At 46.0% G+C, this 19,639-nt stretch overlaps 1 protein-coding gene across 1 annotated transcript; it reads left to right on the forward strand.

The window, feature by feature from the left end:
* The first annotated feature begins 9,831 nt into the window (after positions 1 to 9,831).
* LOC119365927 (GTP cyclohydrolase 1-like) lies at positions 9,832 to 14,409 on the forward strand. Its single transcript, XM_037631581.1, has 2 exons — positions 9,832 to 10,217; positions 12,798 to 14,409. Exons 1-2 carry the CDS (start codon positions 9,992 to 9,994, stop codon positions 14,012 to 14,014), a joined length of 1,443 nt encoding a protein of 480 aa, XP_037487478.1. The 5' UTR covers positions 9,832 to 9,991; the 3' UTR covers positions 14,015 to 14,409.
* Positions 14,410 to 19,639: the final 5,230 nt, after the last annotated feature.

The raw sequence follows: 19,639 nt of genomic DNA on the forward strand, positions 1-19,639 counted from the left end.
ATGGACAGTGGAGGCAGGCTACTCTACCGGTGGTCGCTGGCTCTTCGGGGAAGATTCTGAACAGTGTCAGCCGGGGGGCACAAGATGGCCATCAAGCCATCCGGCGTAGATCAGATAGTACCAAAATAAGATAAAATCATGTGACCCCAATTTAGCCTCCAGTCAACAGACATGTGACCACTCACTTACCTTACTGTTGATCTCTTAGGTTATTTCTTCAGATCAGAGATATGTGTCGTTCTTAACATTTTGCGTTTTCTGCATCTTCAGCCACACCATCTTCCTTATCACCGCAGTTGCTCCAACAAGGGAAGCATACACCAGAAGGGAGCTATAGTCTCCACTCAATAGTTCCAAGCATTGAATGCGCGTGCCCGACATGGACAGCCACAACAACTGTAGGGCCATCGACAAGTCAGCACATGATGCTCACTCCTATGAATGGTGGCCAGATAGGTTGTACCCTCATCTTACTTGTGTGCAACATTTATGGCTTTGTTATTCAGCTAAGCATGGAAAATAGATTATCACATTTCACTGTATATTCATGCTGATCTCTTACGGGTCTTGTTCAAGAGTTAACGTCGTTCCATATAGTTCAGGTAAGAGACTTGTTCTTTAGGTAACGTTGTTCCATAGTTATCATCCATCAGCCAATGCTATCTCATAGGCTGGTGATTATAGTATTATACCACTTCTAGTATTACCTATGTTGTTCTTTAATACTTTTGTGTGCCATCTAGTTAATCTTGAGTACAAACAATACATATTCTGTAGCTTTCATCCCTGTTCTCCCTTTAGTTTTTGAGACCTGTTGCTGCTAGTTAACCCCAGACCTACTATTTATGTCATCTCCTACACGCACTCATTACATAAATCTAACTACTAGTTGTCTTTGTTGCATGTCAGATATAATTGCACACAATGATATATCCACAAGAACCTCGTGGAGCAATGTAACAACCAACAAACTTGACATCAATGATACCCAATATGATGGAACATGTAAAGGCAGTTCTTCAGAAGACTTGCAGAAAGACGATGAACCCTATTCACCCCACAAGGTCCTTACTCTAACTTGGCCCATGATATGGGTACAACATGCATGTAATGTCCTGGGGTGCATCTACTATGTTGCAATGCCATGTGCTTAGCCTGCTGATCATGCATATGTAAATATGTCATGCCTTCCTGTTTTTCACTACCTATTTAATTCATGATAACATGTTTTCAAATTCAAGTACTATCATTCTACTCTATCGCAATGCCATCTGCTTAGTTTGGACATCATGCTTTTGAATATCTTATGCATTGATATTCATCAATATGTACTTCATCTGTCTTCCATACCATGTCTTCTTTACATTGAAGTGTTGTTCTAGTGGTCTGTTGCAATGCCATCTTAGTTTCCCAATCATACACACATATGTTGCCTTAGTGTTTTTCTGTATGTATTCCGCTAGCATACAGTTTTACATTCAATTAGTGTTTTTTTACTCTATTGTCATGTCATATCCCTAGCTCTTACATCATACTCCCTCCCTCTGGATTACATGTCGCAGAAATGGATAAAAAATGGATGTATCTAGAATTGAAATATGCCTAGACCCATCCATTTATTTCCGGATGGAGGGAATACATTTCAATATGTCATGCCTTTCTATTCTTCAGTACCTATTCCATCTCTCTGTTGTAGCATGTTTTATAATTGAAGCACCATTCTTCTATATAAGGCATGCAAGAGGAAGACGGCTATGTTAGAATCTGAAGGGTTACAAACAAGGTCTTTGCAAAAGATCCAAACGCTAGGAGATAGTAAACCAACTCCAGTTTCCATAGATACTGCTCCAGCACAGAGAAACCCAACTCCTACTGATAATAAGCAGATTCCAGTGGCCAAAGAACTAGTCCGCTCTAGTCCATCAAAAATATGTCAACTCCATTATAAGAAGCGTGTGCGTATCCTCGCATCATGAAATTTTATAGCATTCTAATCATATTTTCTACATGTTTCTTACCCATCTCTCTTTTAGAAAATAAGCTTAAAGGATAGAAGACTTTTTGCACTAGGATCGTATTCGAGGAAAGTATCTTGCGGGAATTCTCCGTGCTCCAATGTTGATGTACCTGTTGTATATCACTATATTTTTACATGAACATGTATTTTGTTAATCGGTGTGAATCCAACCTTTATCTGATCTAAATTTAGTTGTAGCAAAATATATAATTAAAGGCGACAATGTTGATTTTTGTAAGGAAAACGACCTGGTAGTTTTGCATACTGAGCTGCATGAGTGTACTATCTCATATCATGCACACTACTGAATTGTAGTGCTGCTCTGGTTTCCCATTCATTCATTGTGTCAATGTTGCTTTCGTATTACCTTACCTGGCTGATGATAGTTGTGCCATATTGTGTTAATTTGGTGTAGGCTAGTGTGGTGTGGTTGCCCAAACGTTCATTGTATCAATGTTGTTTTCCTATTATCTGACCTGTCCAATGATAGCAATGCTAGCGTGTTAATTTGGTGCAGGCTGTTGAAGATAAGAAGACAAACTCTCAAAACAGCAAGGCAACCCCATTGTTTCTTTCCAATAAATCTAGGCCAGGTAATATGGCAATAACTCTTGATTAATCTGTTCGGTTCCCCTCCTAATTTATGTTATGACGCAGTGGTCGAGACACTCTCCACCATCAATAATACAAGCATGCCCAAATCGCCATCTGAATCTATTCAGTTTCCTCTATCTCGAATGCAACGGAAAAAATGTATGTTTGTGAACCAATTATTGGCTGAAGCAATGATGGAAATCATGGAGGAATCAGAGGTGCACATTCTTGTGCAACAACAACTGATCAATGTTTTCAGAGACAGTGTAGCAAAGAAGGAAGAACTTTCTCACATGCTTATGGGCGTCATCCGCGCTGAGGTTGTAGATTGTAACGTTGTAGATCATTAGGTTCTGTTTATTTATTTGCATTGGCATCAATCTTTGATTGCCCAGTGGATGTAATTTCCTATAATATATGCTGGATGTGCAACGTTTTTCCTTGTATGTCGTACCTTTGCTTAGCACGCCTCGCATTCCAGCTAACTGGTCACTAGGAAGCTAAAAAAGCAGTGAAATTATTAGTTAGCACGAACAGTCATGGGCCCTATATGAAGTAAGCAGCCCACTATCCTTAATGGGCTTCCCTAATGGGTTGGGGCCAAAATTCTCATAGGACTTTGATTGATCAGTTTTGGTGATGTGCATAATTGCTTGTCGTAATGGGCTCAAATTATCTAATTGGGCCTACAGACATGTTTGAACTTTAGTGGGCCCATTAAGTTAATGGGCCGTAATCAGGCCGAAAGCTCTCTTGGGTAGCTATAATTAGGGCTGCAAGAAAAGCTCGAGGCTCATGAGCTTCTCGAGATCGACTCGTATTTTGGCTCTACTCGAGATCGACGAAAGAAAATGAGCTGAGTATGAGCACTCTATGTAGCTCGATCGAGAAACAAGCTGATCTTGAGCCACTATTGGCTCGCTCGGTTTTAGCTCGATAGCTCGATCATATAAGTATATTAAATAATTTTCATGTTTATTACAAAGAAATTGTTAGCTTATTACCATATATGTTGTGTGCGAATTTTTCTCCATTTTACTTACTAATAAACATGGAAGCTTAATTAAGAGCGAAGAAAATTTAGCCTCAATATGGTGCGTGATTAGCCGTATGTTGACTATCTTGTTGTTTTTGCCAAAATTTGAGAGCAGATGCACCTTTGTTTTCTTCTCTTGCTAGTTCGTCCATGATATCTTATCTCAAGTTGAGAAAGAATAAGTCAAAATTTACAGTGACTTCTTATGTTGTGGCATATCTTATGTGAAAATTGGCCTCAATTATTCAGAATAAATCATCTTATTTAGCTCGAAACTAGCTCGAGATCGACTCGAGATTGTTACAAGCTGAGCACGAGCCACTTTCTACAGCTCGACCTTGAGCTTCGCTTAATTTGAGCTCGCTCGAATTTTAGTATGAGTTGAGCTGAGCCTAGTCCAACTCGCTCAAACTCGATTCGTTTGCATCCCTAGCTATAATTGAAACGGGCCGGCAGTTAATGCTCGGCCCTGTTACCTCCTGGGTCGTTAACAGGTCGACATCAAAGCGGGCAATAGGTGGGCCCATTTGATTTGACAGGCTATTAATAGGCCGATAATAAGGTCGGGCTAGCCCAACTATATTATGGGTCTTTAGTAGGCCGAAAGAGAAAGCGGGCTCGTACTGGACCATGAAGAGCATGGGCCGCTAAGAGGCCAAAAGTCAGGTCGTAATGTATATGGCCCAACTGTGTTGTGGGTTAGCAGGCCAAAAGAGAAACCAGGCTGGTATTGGACCATGAAGAGCATGAGCCGTTAAAAGGCCAAAACTCAGGTCCGACTGCAAATGGCCCAACTCATTTATGGGCCATTAACAGGCTAAAAGACACACCAGAAATCGGCCCAACACTTACATGGGTCGCTAAAAGGCCAAAAGACGTACATCGTAAAAATTGGCCCATCCCTTGAATGGGCCGTTAACAGGCCGAAACCACATCGAGGCAATATTGAGCCCAAATATATAGCGGGCTATTAACAGGCTCGAACTGACGATGGGCTGCAATGGTGTCAAATCATTAACGGGTCGTTGACGGGCTGAATTGGCACATCTCGTATGGGTCGTGGGCTTAAATGGACCTGACACAAGTAGGACTTATATGGGTCGGCCTACTAATTTTTACTGGGCCGGCCTTTTTCACCGGAATGGGCCACTGTTGGGCCTTGCCACGTGTCGATGTATCATAGGCGCCTCCCGTACTATGAGTGGATGACATTTGTCCCAACGCTGAGCCGACACGTGGATCCTTCGGCGAATGAGAATTTTACACGTGGAAAATCCCCATTGGTCGGGGTTATTAACGGGTTATCGGATCCAAATCGGAACCCGATAGCTTAACGGCTACCTGTTACGGTGGATGTCACGTGTCGGTTACCCTTGATGAAAGCACTTCTATGATGCGCCATTTATCGTCATGGAAGTGGACACTTCCGTGATGATAATTTTGGTATTGTCATGGAACACTTCTACGATAGCACATGTATGACTATCTTGATTCTGTCATAAAATCGTCATGGATGTACATGCATGATAGAAAACATGACCTACTGTGACAAATACGTATCATCACGGAAGAGTATATTTTGGTAGTGCTACTACCCCCATCCGTTAGGCCTCTAGTGAGGTGGAATCCATCGACGATGGGGGTCAAGCACTAAGGCTGTAGACCCTCCATGGCATATGCTGGTCGGGTGGTCCCTGCGATCGAACGTGATCGGGCAGGCTGGCCATGGATTGAACTTTGGTGCCACTGGCTCGACAGAATACACGTCTAGTAGCGCTCGCTTCCTCTCCTTCTTCGATATGTGGGTTGCCTAGATCATGTTTACCGTCTTGACCTCAGAAGGGAAGGGTTTCTGGCCTCAACTATTCGGCCTGTGGGGCTCATCATCGTCCTCTCTTCGTGAGCTTTTGCCCGAGTCTTCGGCTATGAGCTTGCTGACCTGTTTTATCACCCAACAGTTACAGTTGGAGTGGTTGGCGGGCTTCTCTAGTGTGCCGTGTATCTGGAAAGGCCTGTCCAAAATTGCATCTAGTTTGGATGGGCCATCGTCGTTGCCTTCAGGGGCTTTCTTTTGGGGTCCGGTCTTCAGATTTCTAAACCCGACATTTACTGCCATATTCTCGCCCTTGCCATCATTGTGGCAACACTTATTCTTGTTGCGTCACAGTTTTCTGTTTCCGTCCCGAACCTCAGAGGTACCAGGGGTGTCGGGGTTGGTGTTTTTATGAGCGAGCCAACTATCTTCGCCCGCACAAAAGCGGGTCATGAGGGAAGTAAGGGTTGCCATAGTTCTTGGTTTGTCCTGGCCGAGCTGTCTTACGAGCCATTCATCCTTGACACTATGCTTGAAAGCGGCCAAGGCTTCGGCATCTGGACAATTGACAATCTGGTTTTTCTTAGTCAGGAATCGGTTTCAGAATTGTCGGGGAGATTCTCCGTGTTGTTTGATGATGCGATTTAGGTCGTCATCGTCCGGAGGCCGGACATAGGTGCACTGAAAGTTTGCTCGAAAAGCATCCTCAAGCTCTTCCCAGCAGCCTATAGAGTCTTCAGGAAGGTTGTTCAACCAGTGTCGAGCTGGACCTTTAAGCTTTAGTGGCAAATATTTAATGGCGTGGAGGTCATCTCCCCGCACCATGTGAATGTGGAGGAGGAAATCCTCTATCCATACGACCGAATCTATGGTTCCATCGTATGATTCAATGTTCACAGGCTTGAAGCCTTCCGGGAATTGGTGTTGCATTACCCTCTCTATGAAAGTACAGGGGGCGTGCAGCGCCCCAAACTCAGGCTACATCGCATCAGAGGTTTTCGGCCCTCCGAATCCGCTCCTGCTCCCGGATTCTATCATTTCGGTTTAGCCGATCGTAATATCCTTCCCGGTAAGTGGGCGGATCTTCTCTGGGTCCATAGATGGACCTGGTATGGCCTCCTCGATCTTCCAGGTTATAGTGGAGGTCCTATTCGTAGGCCGGTCGTGCTTGACCCTTACCGTAATGGCGAGGTGGGGCTGCTGAGTGGTCGGCCTCATCAGCTTCTCTGTCCCGCCCTCTAGGGGGCGATCCGGATGTTCGACGCTTGTGTATGTTGGACGTGTTGGCTCTATGACCTCGTCGTTGAACTGCAACAGTAGTCTTTGCTTGGGATAACTTTTGAGTGGTTGTTCGCGGCCATACCCTTCTTCGGCGGCTAGGACCTTGGTCCATCGATCATTGAGGGTGTCCTATTTGGCCTTGATTCTGCGTCTTTGTTTCTTCAGGCTGTGGGTGATGGCTAAACGCCTCCATTTGAACCGTTCCTGCTATAGAGGGTCTTCGGGGACAATGAAATCGTCATCCCCGAGACTGGCCTCCTCTTCAGAGAGTGGGAGGTAGTTGCTGTCTTTGGAGTCGTCGGGGTTTTCTGGGTGGAGCGGGTCCTCCTGCCCCGCGGAGTCATCCTGATGATGTTCGATGGCCGCGGCTCCGGCGAGGTCATCCGTATTATTTACGGTGCCATTCTTCGAAGAGTCCATGTTGCTCGCATGGCTTCGACGTGGCTTTGATCGACATCGCTGTCTTCGGTGTTTAGGCGGCTCATCTCCGGGCTTGTCTCGGTCCTGATTGGGAGTACCGTCGCCGTATTTGGGGGTGTCCACCATGTAAATATTGTAGGTGGACATGGACGACCAGCGGCAAGTGACGGCGGGAGGGGGGCGACATCGGTGCTAGCTGTGGCTCCGCCATCCTCGTCCGTGTATTTGGCGTTTTCCGAATTATAATCTAGCATATCGGTTAAACCATCGATAGTGGCTACCAAGTGGGTGGTGGGTGGGACGTAAAATTCCTTGTGGTACACCTCGAAGGGTTGATGATTGTGGGCGGAGGGCAAATCCTCATGGATGGTAATTTTCTGGATTCGGTCTAGCACCTCGTTCATCATAGCGAGGGTCGTCGAGTTCGAGGGCTCTGGGCCAAATTCTGTTGTAACAGCGTGGGGGGCAGTCAGTGTCTTGGTCGGTCCTTGGTTTCCACAGGCCAAGCTGGGTTCAGAGTGCACTACTAGATCCTTGTGGGGGTCCGGGTTGTCAGTAGAGATCAAGGACGGGCCTTGGTTTTTGCGTGTGGTTTCCACACAGGGGTTTGAGATCGGGCCGCTTCGGGCCAGGGGTGATCCCTGGCCATTGGCTGGCGGTTCGTCGTAAGGGCTCAAGGCCAGAGGAGCGTCGTGATGAAAAGGTTCGGCCGAGCTTGACTCTTGGCCTTTGCCTCCTGATTCTGCCTCAAAGGCCGAGGATAGGCCCTCCGCAGACATGATGGATCAGGTCGGAGGTGGAGTCTGGGCCCCACTTGAAGCGGAGCCCTCCTCACTCGAAGCCGTTCGGAGGGCGGGGGCCGATCTATAAATCAGGTCGGAGGGGGATTCCAGAGCGGGCATAGCGAGGCCTGCGAGGGTGCGGGGGGGGGGGAGGTAGTGAATCCGGTAAAGACCAGATCGCCTCGCGTGTCCGCAATGTATTCCAGATTACCGAATCGAATTTGGTGTTCAGGGGCGAAGTTATCAGTCTGATCCAAACGACCAGCCGGGTCAGCGTGCAGCATGACGCTGCCGAACGCGAAGAATTGGCCGGGGACAAAGAAGTCCCCGGATCCGATGCCTTCTCCTATGATCGGGCGAGCCATCGATCCTTTGGGCGACCCCACCGGGGAACTCTCAATGAAAGCACCAATGTCGGTGTCAAAACCGGCAGACCTCGGGGTAGGGGTCCTAAGCTGTGGATCTGGGATCGATGGGGAACAAGGGACGATGAACACGATGTTTACCTAGGTTCGGGCCCTCTCGAAGAGGTAATTCCCTCTGTCCTGCTTGATTTATTGGATGTATAGTATGGTTTACAGAGTAGATCTACCTCGGGATCTGCATGAGCTAAACCCTAAGGTGATGAGGTGATGAATAAAGCTCTAACCCTAAAGACTACATCCCTCGGTTTATATAGACACTGATAGAGTTAGGGTTACCGGAGATAGATTACAATAAGGGAAAAGAGATCCCGTCCACCCTTGACTTGGAGGACACACCACGGCTTCATAGATCTTCCATCGCTATGCTGCTTCACCAGTCCGGCCCATATCCATTGGGCCGACGCCCGGAGGACCCCTTAGTCCCATGACTCCCTCAACAACGATCTGCACCAGCCAAACCCAAAACCGTGAAACACAGACAACCAAACACTAAGGGGATATTGGTGCACTCATGTAGCCTAGGACTTTGTGGGCAACCAAACAGATTGCAGAACATGACCTAGAGCCTCTGAGAGTCTGCACCCCCCCCCCCACTGGTTCCACTATGCCACACATGAAAAAAAAACTCTACCAAACAAACACGCCAATAATGCCTTTACCCCAAGCCATTTAATCAAATTTTTTTGCATGGCGAAGCGTTGCGCATGGTTCAGTCGATTTGGAGGAATCGGTTTGTTGGGTATATAGGAAGATCACTACGTCCCGACTCATTCACAATCCAAACACTGGACTTGAGCGGTGCGAGTGCAGAACTGACCGGGAATGTTCTACTTCCTTTGTAACTTAATATCAGACGTTTTTCAACATTGTCATGAAATCAAAAAAGGATTATTTTTTTAACCGTAAAAAACAAGTTTTTTTATTTATAAAACTTACTACAAAGGAAACACACTTTCACGCCTCGAACCAAACACACCCTAACAGAAAGTGTCCTTCTAAAAGGAAAACCACGGCGGAGAATCCCCACACGTATACACGATCCAACCTCTTTCGTCGAAGTGCGTGCCGATAGAAAGCATGATCCAACACCAGTCCACTCTCCCCTCACCGTGCACCCAAAAATTCCTAGATCCGCTGTCGCGGTCAGCTAACGAGCACACCGTTCTCTCTCTCGGTCGATCCGGACCGTACGTCTCCGCATCCAACGGCCACCGACGCGTACAGCACAGTACTCCTCCACCCACCAACCCACCCCCACGCCCACCCCGCCTCGTCCCCGTACCCGCACCAACCGTCGCCCCGGACCAACCCCATCTGGAGCCGCACCTTTTCCACCACCGCCATCCCGCCGACAGGCTGGCCCCAGCGCCGGCAGGCCGGCCCGTCGCACCTATATATCCCGGGCGACGCCGGCCCGTCTGTGGGCGAAAAGGAGAGGAGAGGGGGAAAAAAAAAATCAAGGCTCGGGGGGCGGCGGCGCCCGATCCACACACGGCACATCTCGGGGCGCGCGGCGCACATCCACCCCCCTCCCGTCTCCACGAGTCTGCTCCCCCACCGCCCCCACCGCTAATAATAGCCGCTGCTACCAGGCGGGCGGGGCGGACACCTTCTGCCGCCGCCATGGGAGCGCTCGAGGAGGCGCACCTTGCGGCCTGCGGGTGCGACGAGGAGGAGGAGGAGGGGGAGGAGGATCTCCTGGCGGAGCTCGGCGGCGGGGAGGCGGCGGGGGACGCCATTGAGCCGGCGGTGCGCGCGCTGCTGGCGGGGCTCGGCGAGGACGACCGCCGGGAGGGGCTGTGCCGGACGCCCAAGCGCGTCGCCAAGGCCTTCCGCGATGGCACCCGAGGTATGGCACCAGCCTGCCCTGCACCCTTAGCCTGATCCCGTGGATCCGTTCGTGGCATATCGCGCATACAAGCGTTCGTCCCCTTTGTTGATCCTTGATTCGTAAGCTGCGCCCCACGCTCCCTGGAGACCGCAGAGTCGTTCAGCGCACCAGAGCGACGCCGTGAGGAATTTGAGTGTGTTCACTCGGATCTCAGAGCGAGGGGTTTGGGTCGTCCAGGAATTTGTTCCCCGAATATTCCATTTCGTCAGTCTGACTGATCACTTCGCCTGAGGTTTAAATTAAGGTGGTAGTTTGCTGTGAGTGGTTTGTTCATCAGTCGTGATCATTGCTGCTATAGTGTTGGTAGAGTGATCATTGCTGCTATAGTGTTGGTAGAGTGATCATTGCTGCTTTCTGTTGGTAGCCCATGCTTTAAAATTTGGTGATTGACCACCTATCAGGCTCTGATGTGGGTGTAATGTCCATTAACCAAACCATGCAGCAGGACTGTACAAAGTGGCTTGATGGCTTGGATTGTGATGACTGCAATATCTCTTGGAAGTGTGAATTTGACATTTTAATTGCAACTTTGCAGTATGACTATAAAAGGCGGTGAAGTTGTCTCAGTGGACAACAGTTGGGACTTGGGAGCTCTGATGCGAACAGCGGGAGATCAAATTATACAGTTAACCGTTATTGTTGTCGTTTAGTTAAGATACCGCTTAGTCCTTGATGGTCAACACGCAGCACATGGCATTTGTGGAATTAAGAATTTCCCGAGGAATCTTGTGTAATTACTAATTAAGATTTCTAATGTCGGTGTCTAGCATAAGATACTAAATAGTCACTCATCATTTATTGGATTATATGTGCTTACTGCATAGTCTCATCACAAGCTGTGCCGTTTCCCATTAACTCGTACAACACTAATTAATGATTATCAACTTAGGCCAATGATTTATTTACCAAAATGAAAACTTGAACAATGTTTGGATATTGTCCCCTGGATAGTTGCATACTAAACATTGTCTTAGGATGCAAACACTTGAAAATTCAAATTCCAAAGTGAGTGCTGCCATAGGTAACAGTTATGGGGTTTGTTTTGTACGATACTAAATAGTGAGGCTGGCCATTTATTGGACTGTTTGGAGGATATCTGCATAGTCTTGTAACAAGCTGCGGTTCTCCTACACACTCCTCGTACCAGTTATTGACATAGAAGTAAGATGGGCATTGGTTCATTTACCAAAATAGATAGTTGAATAATGTCGAGATATTGTCTGCTGGATTGTCGCATACCCATGGTGATCATAAGACAATTTTCTTCTTAAAGAGGCAGGCTTACTTGAATTATTTCCTAGTTAACGGAGTTCCAAGTAGTGTCTTTTTGTGACCACCTGTCAGTTAAGGTATCCTTCAAACGTGGTTCACACATACTCCCTCCGTCCCAAAATAGATGACTCAACTTTGTATTAACTTTCGTACAAAGTTGGGTCATCTATTTTGGAACGGAGGGAGTATGTTTTAAGCTCCCTTTTTCAATAGTTTAGCAGTTCACGACTCTTTGGAGAATTTGGAAATGATAATCTCACCATGTTTTTTTAAATCTATGGCTATCACCAGAAATTTGTAGAACTTAAGGAATAATAATCTTCGTTTGCTTTCAACATTTCTCGGAAGACTGCCAGTGGAGAAATGACAAAAAATTAGTTAACGAGTGTTTGGTAAGAGCATCTCCAACAGGCGCACAAAACTGCTTCGCGCGCTAAAATTCGGGTTTTTTGGGCGCTGGACAGCTCCAGCAGAAGCTGTAAAATAGTGCATGCGCAAAAAAGGATTGGGCACGCGCTAAAAAGCGCTATCAGAAGCTGCAAATTTGGGGTGCCGGATTGCGCGCGCTTCACAATTTGCACTGCGTGTTTTTTTGGGCGCGCATTTTTGGGCATCTGCTAAACCATTGTTGGGTTTGACGCCCTAAAAATGCTAAAGTGGCGCGCTAAAATTATTTTAGCGTGCGAAACTTTTATGCATCTGTTGGAGATGCTCTAATCTAGATAAAGTCCATGAGCAACCAATTCCTTAACGACCGTGTTGGCTATAGATGAAAAATCAAGAGACTCTTAGAAATATCTGTTAGCAATCTATCTTTTGTATTTATTTATTTTCAAGATTGTGTGCTTGTTTTATATGAACTGAACCACCTATGTTAATTTATTTGAAGATTACAGTATTGACTGTTGGGCATATGCCAAGTGTTGTGCCAACGGATGCTGGTTTTACATTTTATAAACTTGTCATGGTATTAAGCTGTTGCCCCATGGCTGACGTATATCTATGTTTATATGATTTACTTTGGGCCTTATTTGTATGGTCCAGCAGCCGGGCCCATACACGTAGTATTTGAACTAAATTCCACGAGGATGGGCTGGGATCCGTGTCCACCCTAGTCTGTCCAAATTAAGCCTTATTGTGCAATGTCTATTTTTAAGTGATGTTTAAGGTTGTTGCTTTTCGTATGAAAGTTTTTTTTAACATGTGACACACTTGCTTCTTGAGCCTTGTTTGCTGCATACCTAAATGCTAAAACCACTCTTGCAGGTTACAGACAGAAAGTAAAAGACATTGTGCAGGGTGCTCTGTTTCCTGAGGTTGGTGTTGACAAAAGGACTGGTTCTGCTGGAGGAACTGGAGGGCAAGTTGTTGTTCGTGATATCGATCTTTATTCATACTGTGAGTCTTGCTTACTTCCGTTCAGCATACAATGCCATGTTGGATATGTGCCCTCTGGTGGAAGGGTCGTTGGGTTAAGCAAGCTTTCAAGAGTAGCTGATGTCTTTGCCAAGAGATTTCAAAACCCTCAGAGATTAGCTAATGAAGTTTGTGGTGCATTGCATGTTAGCATACAACCTGCTGGTGTTGCTGTTGCTATGCAGTGCTGGCACATACCGTTGCCGGAGAACTTCAAATGCAAAAATTCGCGAGCTTTGATTAGAACCTCACATTCATCTCGTTCGGGAGTTTTTGAGGGCGAGAACAGCTCCTTTTGGAATGATTTTGTGGCTCTTCTTAAGCTTAGAGGCATAGACATGGAGATGGACAGCCGTTCTGCTTCTTTAACTTGGTGCCCCTTAAGGCCTCATGAGGTTCCGCTTTGCAATGGGCACGCAAAGAAGATTACAACCAATGGTGCTAGCTCAGCAAAATCGGCATCCATTCCATCTAATATGGTTTCTGCTGTCAGCTCAATGCTCCTGTCTCTTGGTGAGGACCCCCTAAGGAAAGAACTTCTAGGCAGTCCTCAGCGTTACGTGCAATGGCTGATGAGGTTCAGAGCATGCAATCTTGATGTGAAGCTGAATGGTTTTACACTTAACAGTGCAAGTGTATATGAGAGACCAGGCGAAGATGCTACTGATCATCGAGCAATTGGTTCTGAGCTGCATTTGCCATTTTGTGCCCAGTGCGAGCACCACCTCCTGCCGTTCTACGGAGTAGTGCACATTGGTTACTTTGGCAGTGGAGACGGTGAAGGGATCAACCGCTCACATTTTCAGGCTCTGGTTCATTTCTACGGGTGCAAGCTTCAGGTCCAGGAAAGGATGACAAGACAGATAGCTGAAGCAGTTTATTCCGTCTCACATCGTGGAGCCATAGTTGTTGTAGAAGCAAACCATATCTGCATGATATCAAGGGGAATAGAGAAAATCAGGAGTAGTACAGCAACAATTGCAGTTTTGGGTCAGTTTTCAACCGATTCTTCTGCCAAGGCATCCTTTCTACAGAACGTCTTAGATACTGCTAATCAGGAAGTATGAGTGGCTTCAGATCATATACTGATAGAATCTCAGCGAAAAGATACAATGAGTCTAATCCCTGGTCGTCATTTCAGCAAGGCAGGCACTGCGACGACTATATATATGGTTTGAAGTTGTCATGCAGCTATGGCATGGTTGCCATTTTACCAGCCATTGCAGGTGGGAGCGACCAGGACCTCGTCGCGTGGAATGTTGTGTCTGAAGAAGATTAACCAGAAGCACCAGAAAGTTTTGGTTCTCCCGTGTTGTACCATTTTCGTTTGAACGACATGTCAAAGTTATCCTAGCGTTGTAGGTGTGGCGGCTGTGCCGAGCAATACAGTATAAATGTTTTAAGTGGTTGTCTCATTCTCATGTACTAGCAATTTTGGTATCATTCCAGCTTATGTTCGTCCTGTGTGGCGCTATTCGCATGTAGGGTACCCAAGCGTAGTGTTCTTGCGGAAGTCTACATCCATAGCGTTCCTCTCTTAAGAGCATTTCCAACAGGTGATGATTTTTTTTTTGATTGCATACACATTGAAATAAATCATGATATGATAATTAAAACTCATGTCAGATGAATCTGAAACAAAACGAAACAAAAATAGTACTAGTTACATAGTTCATCAGCCGACAAGCTTAAATTCAACATAGTTCATCACACATAAGAAATAACACAAAGTTCATCATAAATGACATGAAGCACAACTAGTTCAGTTCATCAATCGACAAGTCAACATAGTTGTTCATCACATATAAGACATAACAAAAAGTTCATCATAAATGACATGAAGCACAACTAGTTCTGTTGCCCATTCCATGTTCATCACTCAATGAGATCTCTCTGAAGATCCTCACGAGTACCTTGATCTCGAATCTCATAGTGAACTTGAAGAAAGCATCGGATGCGGTCGTCCCTTCTAATTGGACACGCTACCTTTCCCATGAATTCGTAGGAGTAATCTAAATCTTGGCCACATTCATTCTTACTGATCATGTTGTGCAAGATCACTGTGATGGTCATGATGTACCAAAGAATATCATAGACCCGCATACCGGATGGTTACTTTATAGTTGACAAACATCACACCATGACTGGGTGATCATAAAAGTAACTTACGGGTATACAAACAAGTATGTCACAGTGCTCGATAGTTCAAGACTGAGATTTGCTCCTCTGACGATGGAGAGATACACTCCGGGCCCACTTGGTATTGCGGTATCCATCATCGTGTGCCCAGATACCGTGATTGAGATCACATGGATACCGAAATACGGAAGTGACAAAAGAGGACAAAACTAGTAACATGGACAATAATTAAGTGTTGAGTCAGTGGCGGAGCTTAGCCCAGGAAGCTGGGCGGGCAGACTGTAGGAAAAAACTATCAGGATTAAGTTTCATGGCCCAAAATGAAGTGTGCACTACAGAAAATCGTATGGGCTGGGCGGGCCATGGCCCATTCGGCCTTGTTGTAGCTCCGCCACTGGTGTTGACCATGGAAATACTGTCTCACCTTGGATTTTGTATAAAAGATCGCGAAGAAAAGAAAATTGCATGTGGTAATTAAATGTTTGCTCAATAAAGATCTTTGCGAATATGTGAAAATTATCAAGGCTGGCCAGAGCCCGCTAGTAACTTTTGACCGAAAGGTGTTCTAGGTCATGTCCACACGTTTCTAAACCTTCAAAGTCACACACTTAAGAACCAGTGATTTGTAGAAGGACTATGGGAATAAAAGATTGGGCATCATAAATGTTCCTTCCATTCATTCCTTGACGGGTTTCGGGAGGCCCTGATGATGCCCGGGGTATCATTGAAATACCCGGAAGGCCTCAAAATCCATGGCTACAAGTTTTTCCTCATTTTGTTTTCTTCGTGTAAGCCGTAGTGTCAATGAGGTGGTTGACATAGGTCTTTCTAGCATTACATGTCCGGGTGCATCCAGGACATTGTAAGCTCTGAATCCGTTTGTGGATAAATATTAATCTTTGGCCAGTTCTTTTGGCTAGTTCTTTTGGGTGGATAAATATTAATCCGTTTATGTTATACTTATCCGCCATCAATTAAATCGATGGGAAGCAATGGATTTGCATACTACTTATTCGCGTTGGGAAAGATTAAGAGAGATATAGCGCGAATATGGGAAATCTTCAACGAATCACCGGTAGGATTGGAAAGAACAAATGAATTGATATGATAACAAAGGAAAAGGAATCTTGAACGAACCACCGTGAGAATTTAAAAAAGAATGAAGAAGAGAGAATGAATCGTCGGGAAGAATTAGAAGAACAAATAAGCTTGAGGGGATATAGATGCAAAAAAACGAAGAGATCACGAGCTAACTATAGACTACTTGAGAGACGCGCCGGGATAATTGGATAACGATAGATGGAATGTGAGGACGATGAATTCTTCTGGAATGCTGGCCTCCGGTGAAACAAAATGGAAAACAACTCCTGACATACTCCGGATGAGTAAGAAAAGAATTGCACTATTGGAAAGAATTTGAGAGGATAACAAGAAGCTAGAACCATGAATCTTCGAGAGAGGACAGGATTTAGAGGAAGAACTCTTCTACGGTCTTCAAAGCTGATAATGAAGATGACAACCACCAAGAATTGTAGAGACTGTTGGAAATATGCCCTAGAGGCAATAATAAAATGGTTATTATTATATTTCCTTGTTCATGATAATTGTCTATCATTCATGCTATAATTGTATTGACCGGAAACCGTGATACATGTGTGAATACATAGACCACAACATATCCCTACTGAGCCTCTAGTTGACTAGCTCGTTGATCAACAGATGGTCATGGTTTCCTGACTATGGACATTGGATGTCATTGATAACAGGATCACATCATTAGGAGAATGATGTGATGGACAAGACCCAATCCTAAGCATAGCACAAGATTATGTAGTTCGTTTGCTAAAGCTTTTCTAATGTCAAGTATCATTTCCTTGGACCATGAGATTGTGCAACTCCCGGATACCGTAGGAATGCTTTGGGTGTAACAAACGTCACAACGTAACTGGGTGGCTATAAAGGTGCACTACAGGTATCTCCGAAAGTGTCTGTTGGGTTGGCACGAATCGAGACTGGGATTTGTCACTCCATATGACGGAGAGGTATCTCTGGTCCCACTTGGTAATGCATCATCATCATGAGCTCAATGTTGGGGAACGTAGCAGAAATTCAAAATTTTCCTACGAATCACCAAGATCTATCTATGGAGAGACTAGCAACGAGAGAGAGGGGAGTGCATCTACATACCCTTGTAGATCGCTAAGCGGAAGCGTTCAAGAGAACAGGGTTGAGGGAGTCGTACTCGTCGTGATCCAAATCACCGGAGATCCTAGTGCCGAACAGACGTCACCTCCGCGTTCAACACACGTGCAGCCCGGTGACGTCTCCCATGCCTTGATCCAGCAAGGAGAGAGGGAGAGGTTGGGGAAGACTCCGTCCAGCAGTAGCACAACGGCGTGGTGGTGATGGAGGAGCGTGGTATTCCAGCAGGGCTTCGCCAAGCACTGCGAGTGAGGAGGAAGACTTGGGAGAGGGGGAGGGCTGCACCAGAACTCTGGTGTGGCTGCCCTCCCACCCCACACATATATATAGGGGCAAGGGAGAGGGGGGCCGGCCACCTCAGATCCAATCTAAGGAGGGGGCGGCGGCCAGGGGGGTTGCCTTGCCCCCCAAGGCAAGGGGGCGCCCCCCCCCTTAGGGTTTCCCCCAAACCCTAGGCGCATGGGCCCTAAGGGGGAAGGAGCCCAGCCCACTAAGGGGCTGGTCCCTCTCCACAAACAGCCCATAGGGCCCTCCGGGGCAGGTGGACCCTCCCGGTGGATCCCCGGAACCCCTTCGATGGTCCCGGTACAATACCGGTAACCCCCGAATTATTCCGGTGACCGTAACAGGACTTCCCATATATAAATCTTTACCTCCGGACCATTCCGGAACTCCTCGTGACGTCCGGGATCTCATCCGGGACTCTGAACAACATTCGATAACCACGTATATCTATTCCCTATAACCCTAGCGTCATCGAACCTTAAGTGTGTAGAGCCTACGGGTTCTGGAACCATGCAGACATGACCGAGACGTTCTCCGGTCAATAACCAACAGCGGGATCTGGATACCCATGTTGGCTCCCACATGTTCCACGATGATCTCTTCAGATGAACCACGATGTCGAGGATTCAATCAATCCTGTATACAATTCCCTTTGTCTAGCGGTATTGTACTTGCCCGAGATTCGATCGTCGGTATCCCGATACCTTGTTCAATCTCGTTACTGGCAAGTCTCTTTACTCGTTGCGTAACACATCATCCCGTGATCAACCCCTTGGTCACATTGTGCACATTATGATGATGTCCTACCGAGTGGGCCCAGAGATACCTCTCCGTCACACGGAGTGACAAATCTCAGTCTCGATTCGTGCCAACCCAATAGACACTTTCAGAGATACCCGTAGTGCACCTTTATAGCCACCCAGTTACGTTGTGACGTTTGGTACACCCAAAGCATTCCTACGGTATCCGGGAGTTGCACAATCTCATGGTCTAAGGAAATGATACTTGACATTAGAAAAGCTTTAGCATACGAACTACACGATCTTTGTGCTAGGCTTAGGATTGGGTCTTGTCCATCACATCATTCTCCTAATGATGTGATCCCGTTATCAATGACATCCAATGTCCATTGTCAGGAAACCGTAACCATCTATTGATCAACGAGCTAGTCAACTAGAGGCTTACTAGGGACATGGTGTTGTCTATGTACCCACACATGTATCTGAGTTTCCTATCAATACAATTATAGCATGGATAATAAACGATTATCATGAACAAGGAAATATAATAATAATAACTAATTTATTATTGCCTCTAAGGCATATTTCCAACAGTCTCCCACTTGCACTAGAGTCAATAATCTAGTTCACATCGCCATGTGATTAACACTCATAGGTCACATCGCCATGTGACCAACATCCAAAGAGTTTACTAGTGTCACTAAACTAGTTCACATCATCATGTGATTAAGACTAATGAGTTCTGGGGTTTGATCATGTTTTGCTTGTGAGAGAGGTTTTAGTCAACGGGTGTGCAACACTCAGATCCGTACGTACTTCGCAAATCTCTAGGTCATATTGTAAATGCTGCTTCCACGCTCCACTTGGAGCTATTCCAAATGGTTGCTCCACTATACGTATCCGGTTTGCTACTCAGAGTCATTCCGATAGGTGTTAAAGCTTGCATCGACGTAACCCTTTACACCGAACTCTTTATCACCTCCATAATCGAGAAACATGTCCTTGTTTACTCCAAGGACAATTTTGACCGCTGTCCAATGATCCATTCCCGGATCACTCTTGTACCCCCTTGCCAGACACATGGCAAGGCACATATCAGGTGCGGTACAAAGCATGACATACTGTATAGAGCCTATGGCTAAGGCATAGGGGGCGACATTCGTCCTTTCTCTTTCTTCTGCCATGGTCGAGCTTTAAGTCTTAACTTCATACCTTACAACTCAGGCAAGAACTTCTTCTTTGACTGATCCATCTTGAACACCTTCAAGATCATGTCAAGGTATGTGCTCATTTGAAAGTACCATTTAGCGTTTTTTGATCTATCAT

Source organism: Triticum dicoccoides, chromosome 2B (assembly GCF_002162155.2).
Source record: "Triticum dicoccoides isolate Atlit2015 ecotype Zavitan chromosome 2B, WEW_v2.0, whole genome shotgun sequence".
NCBI lineage: Eukaryota > Viridiplantae > Streptophyta > Magnoliopsida > Poales > Poaceae > Triticum > Triticum dicoccoides.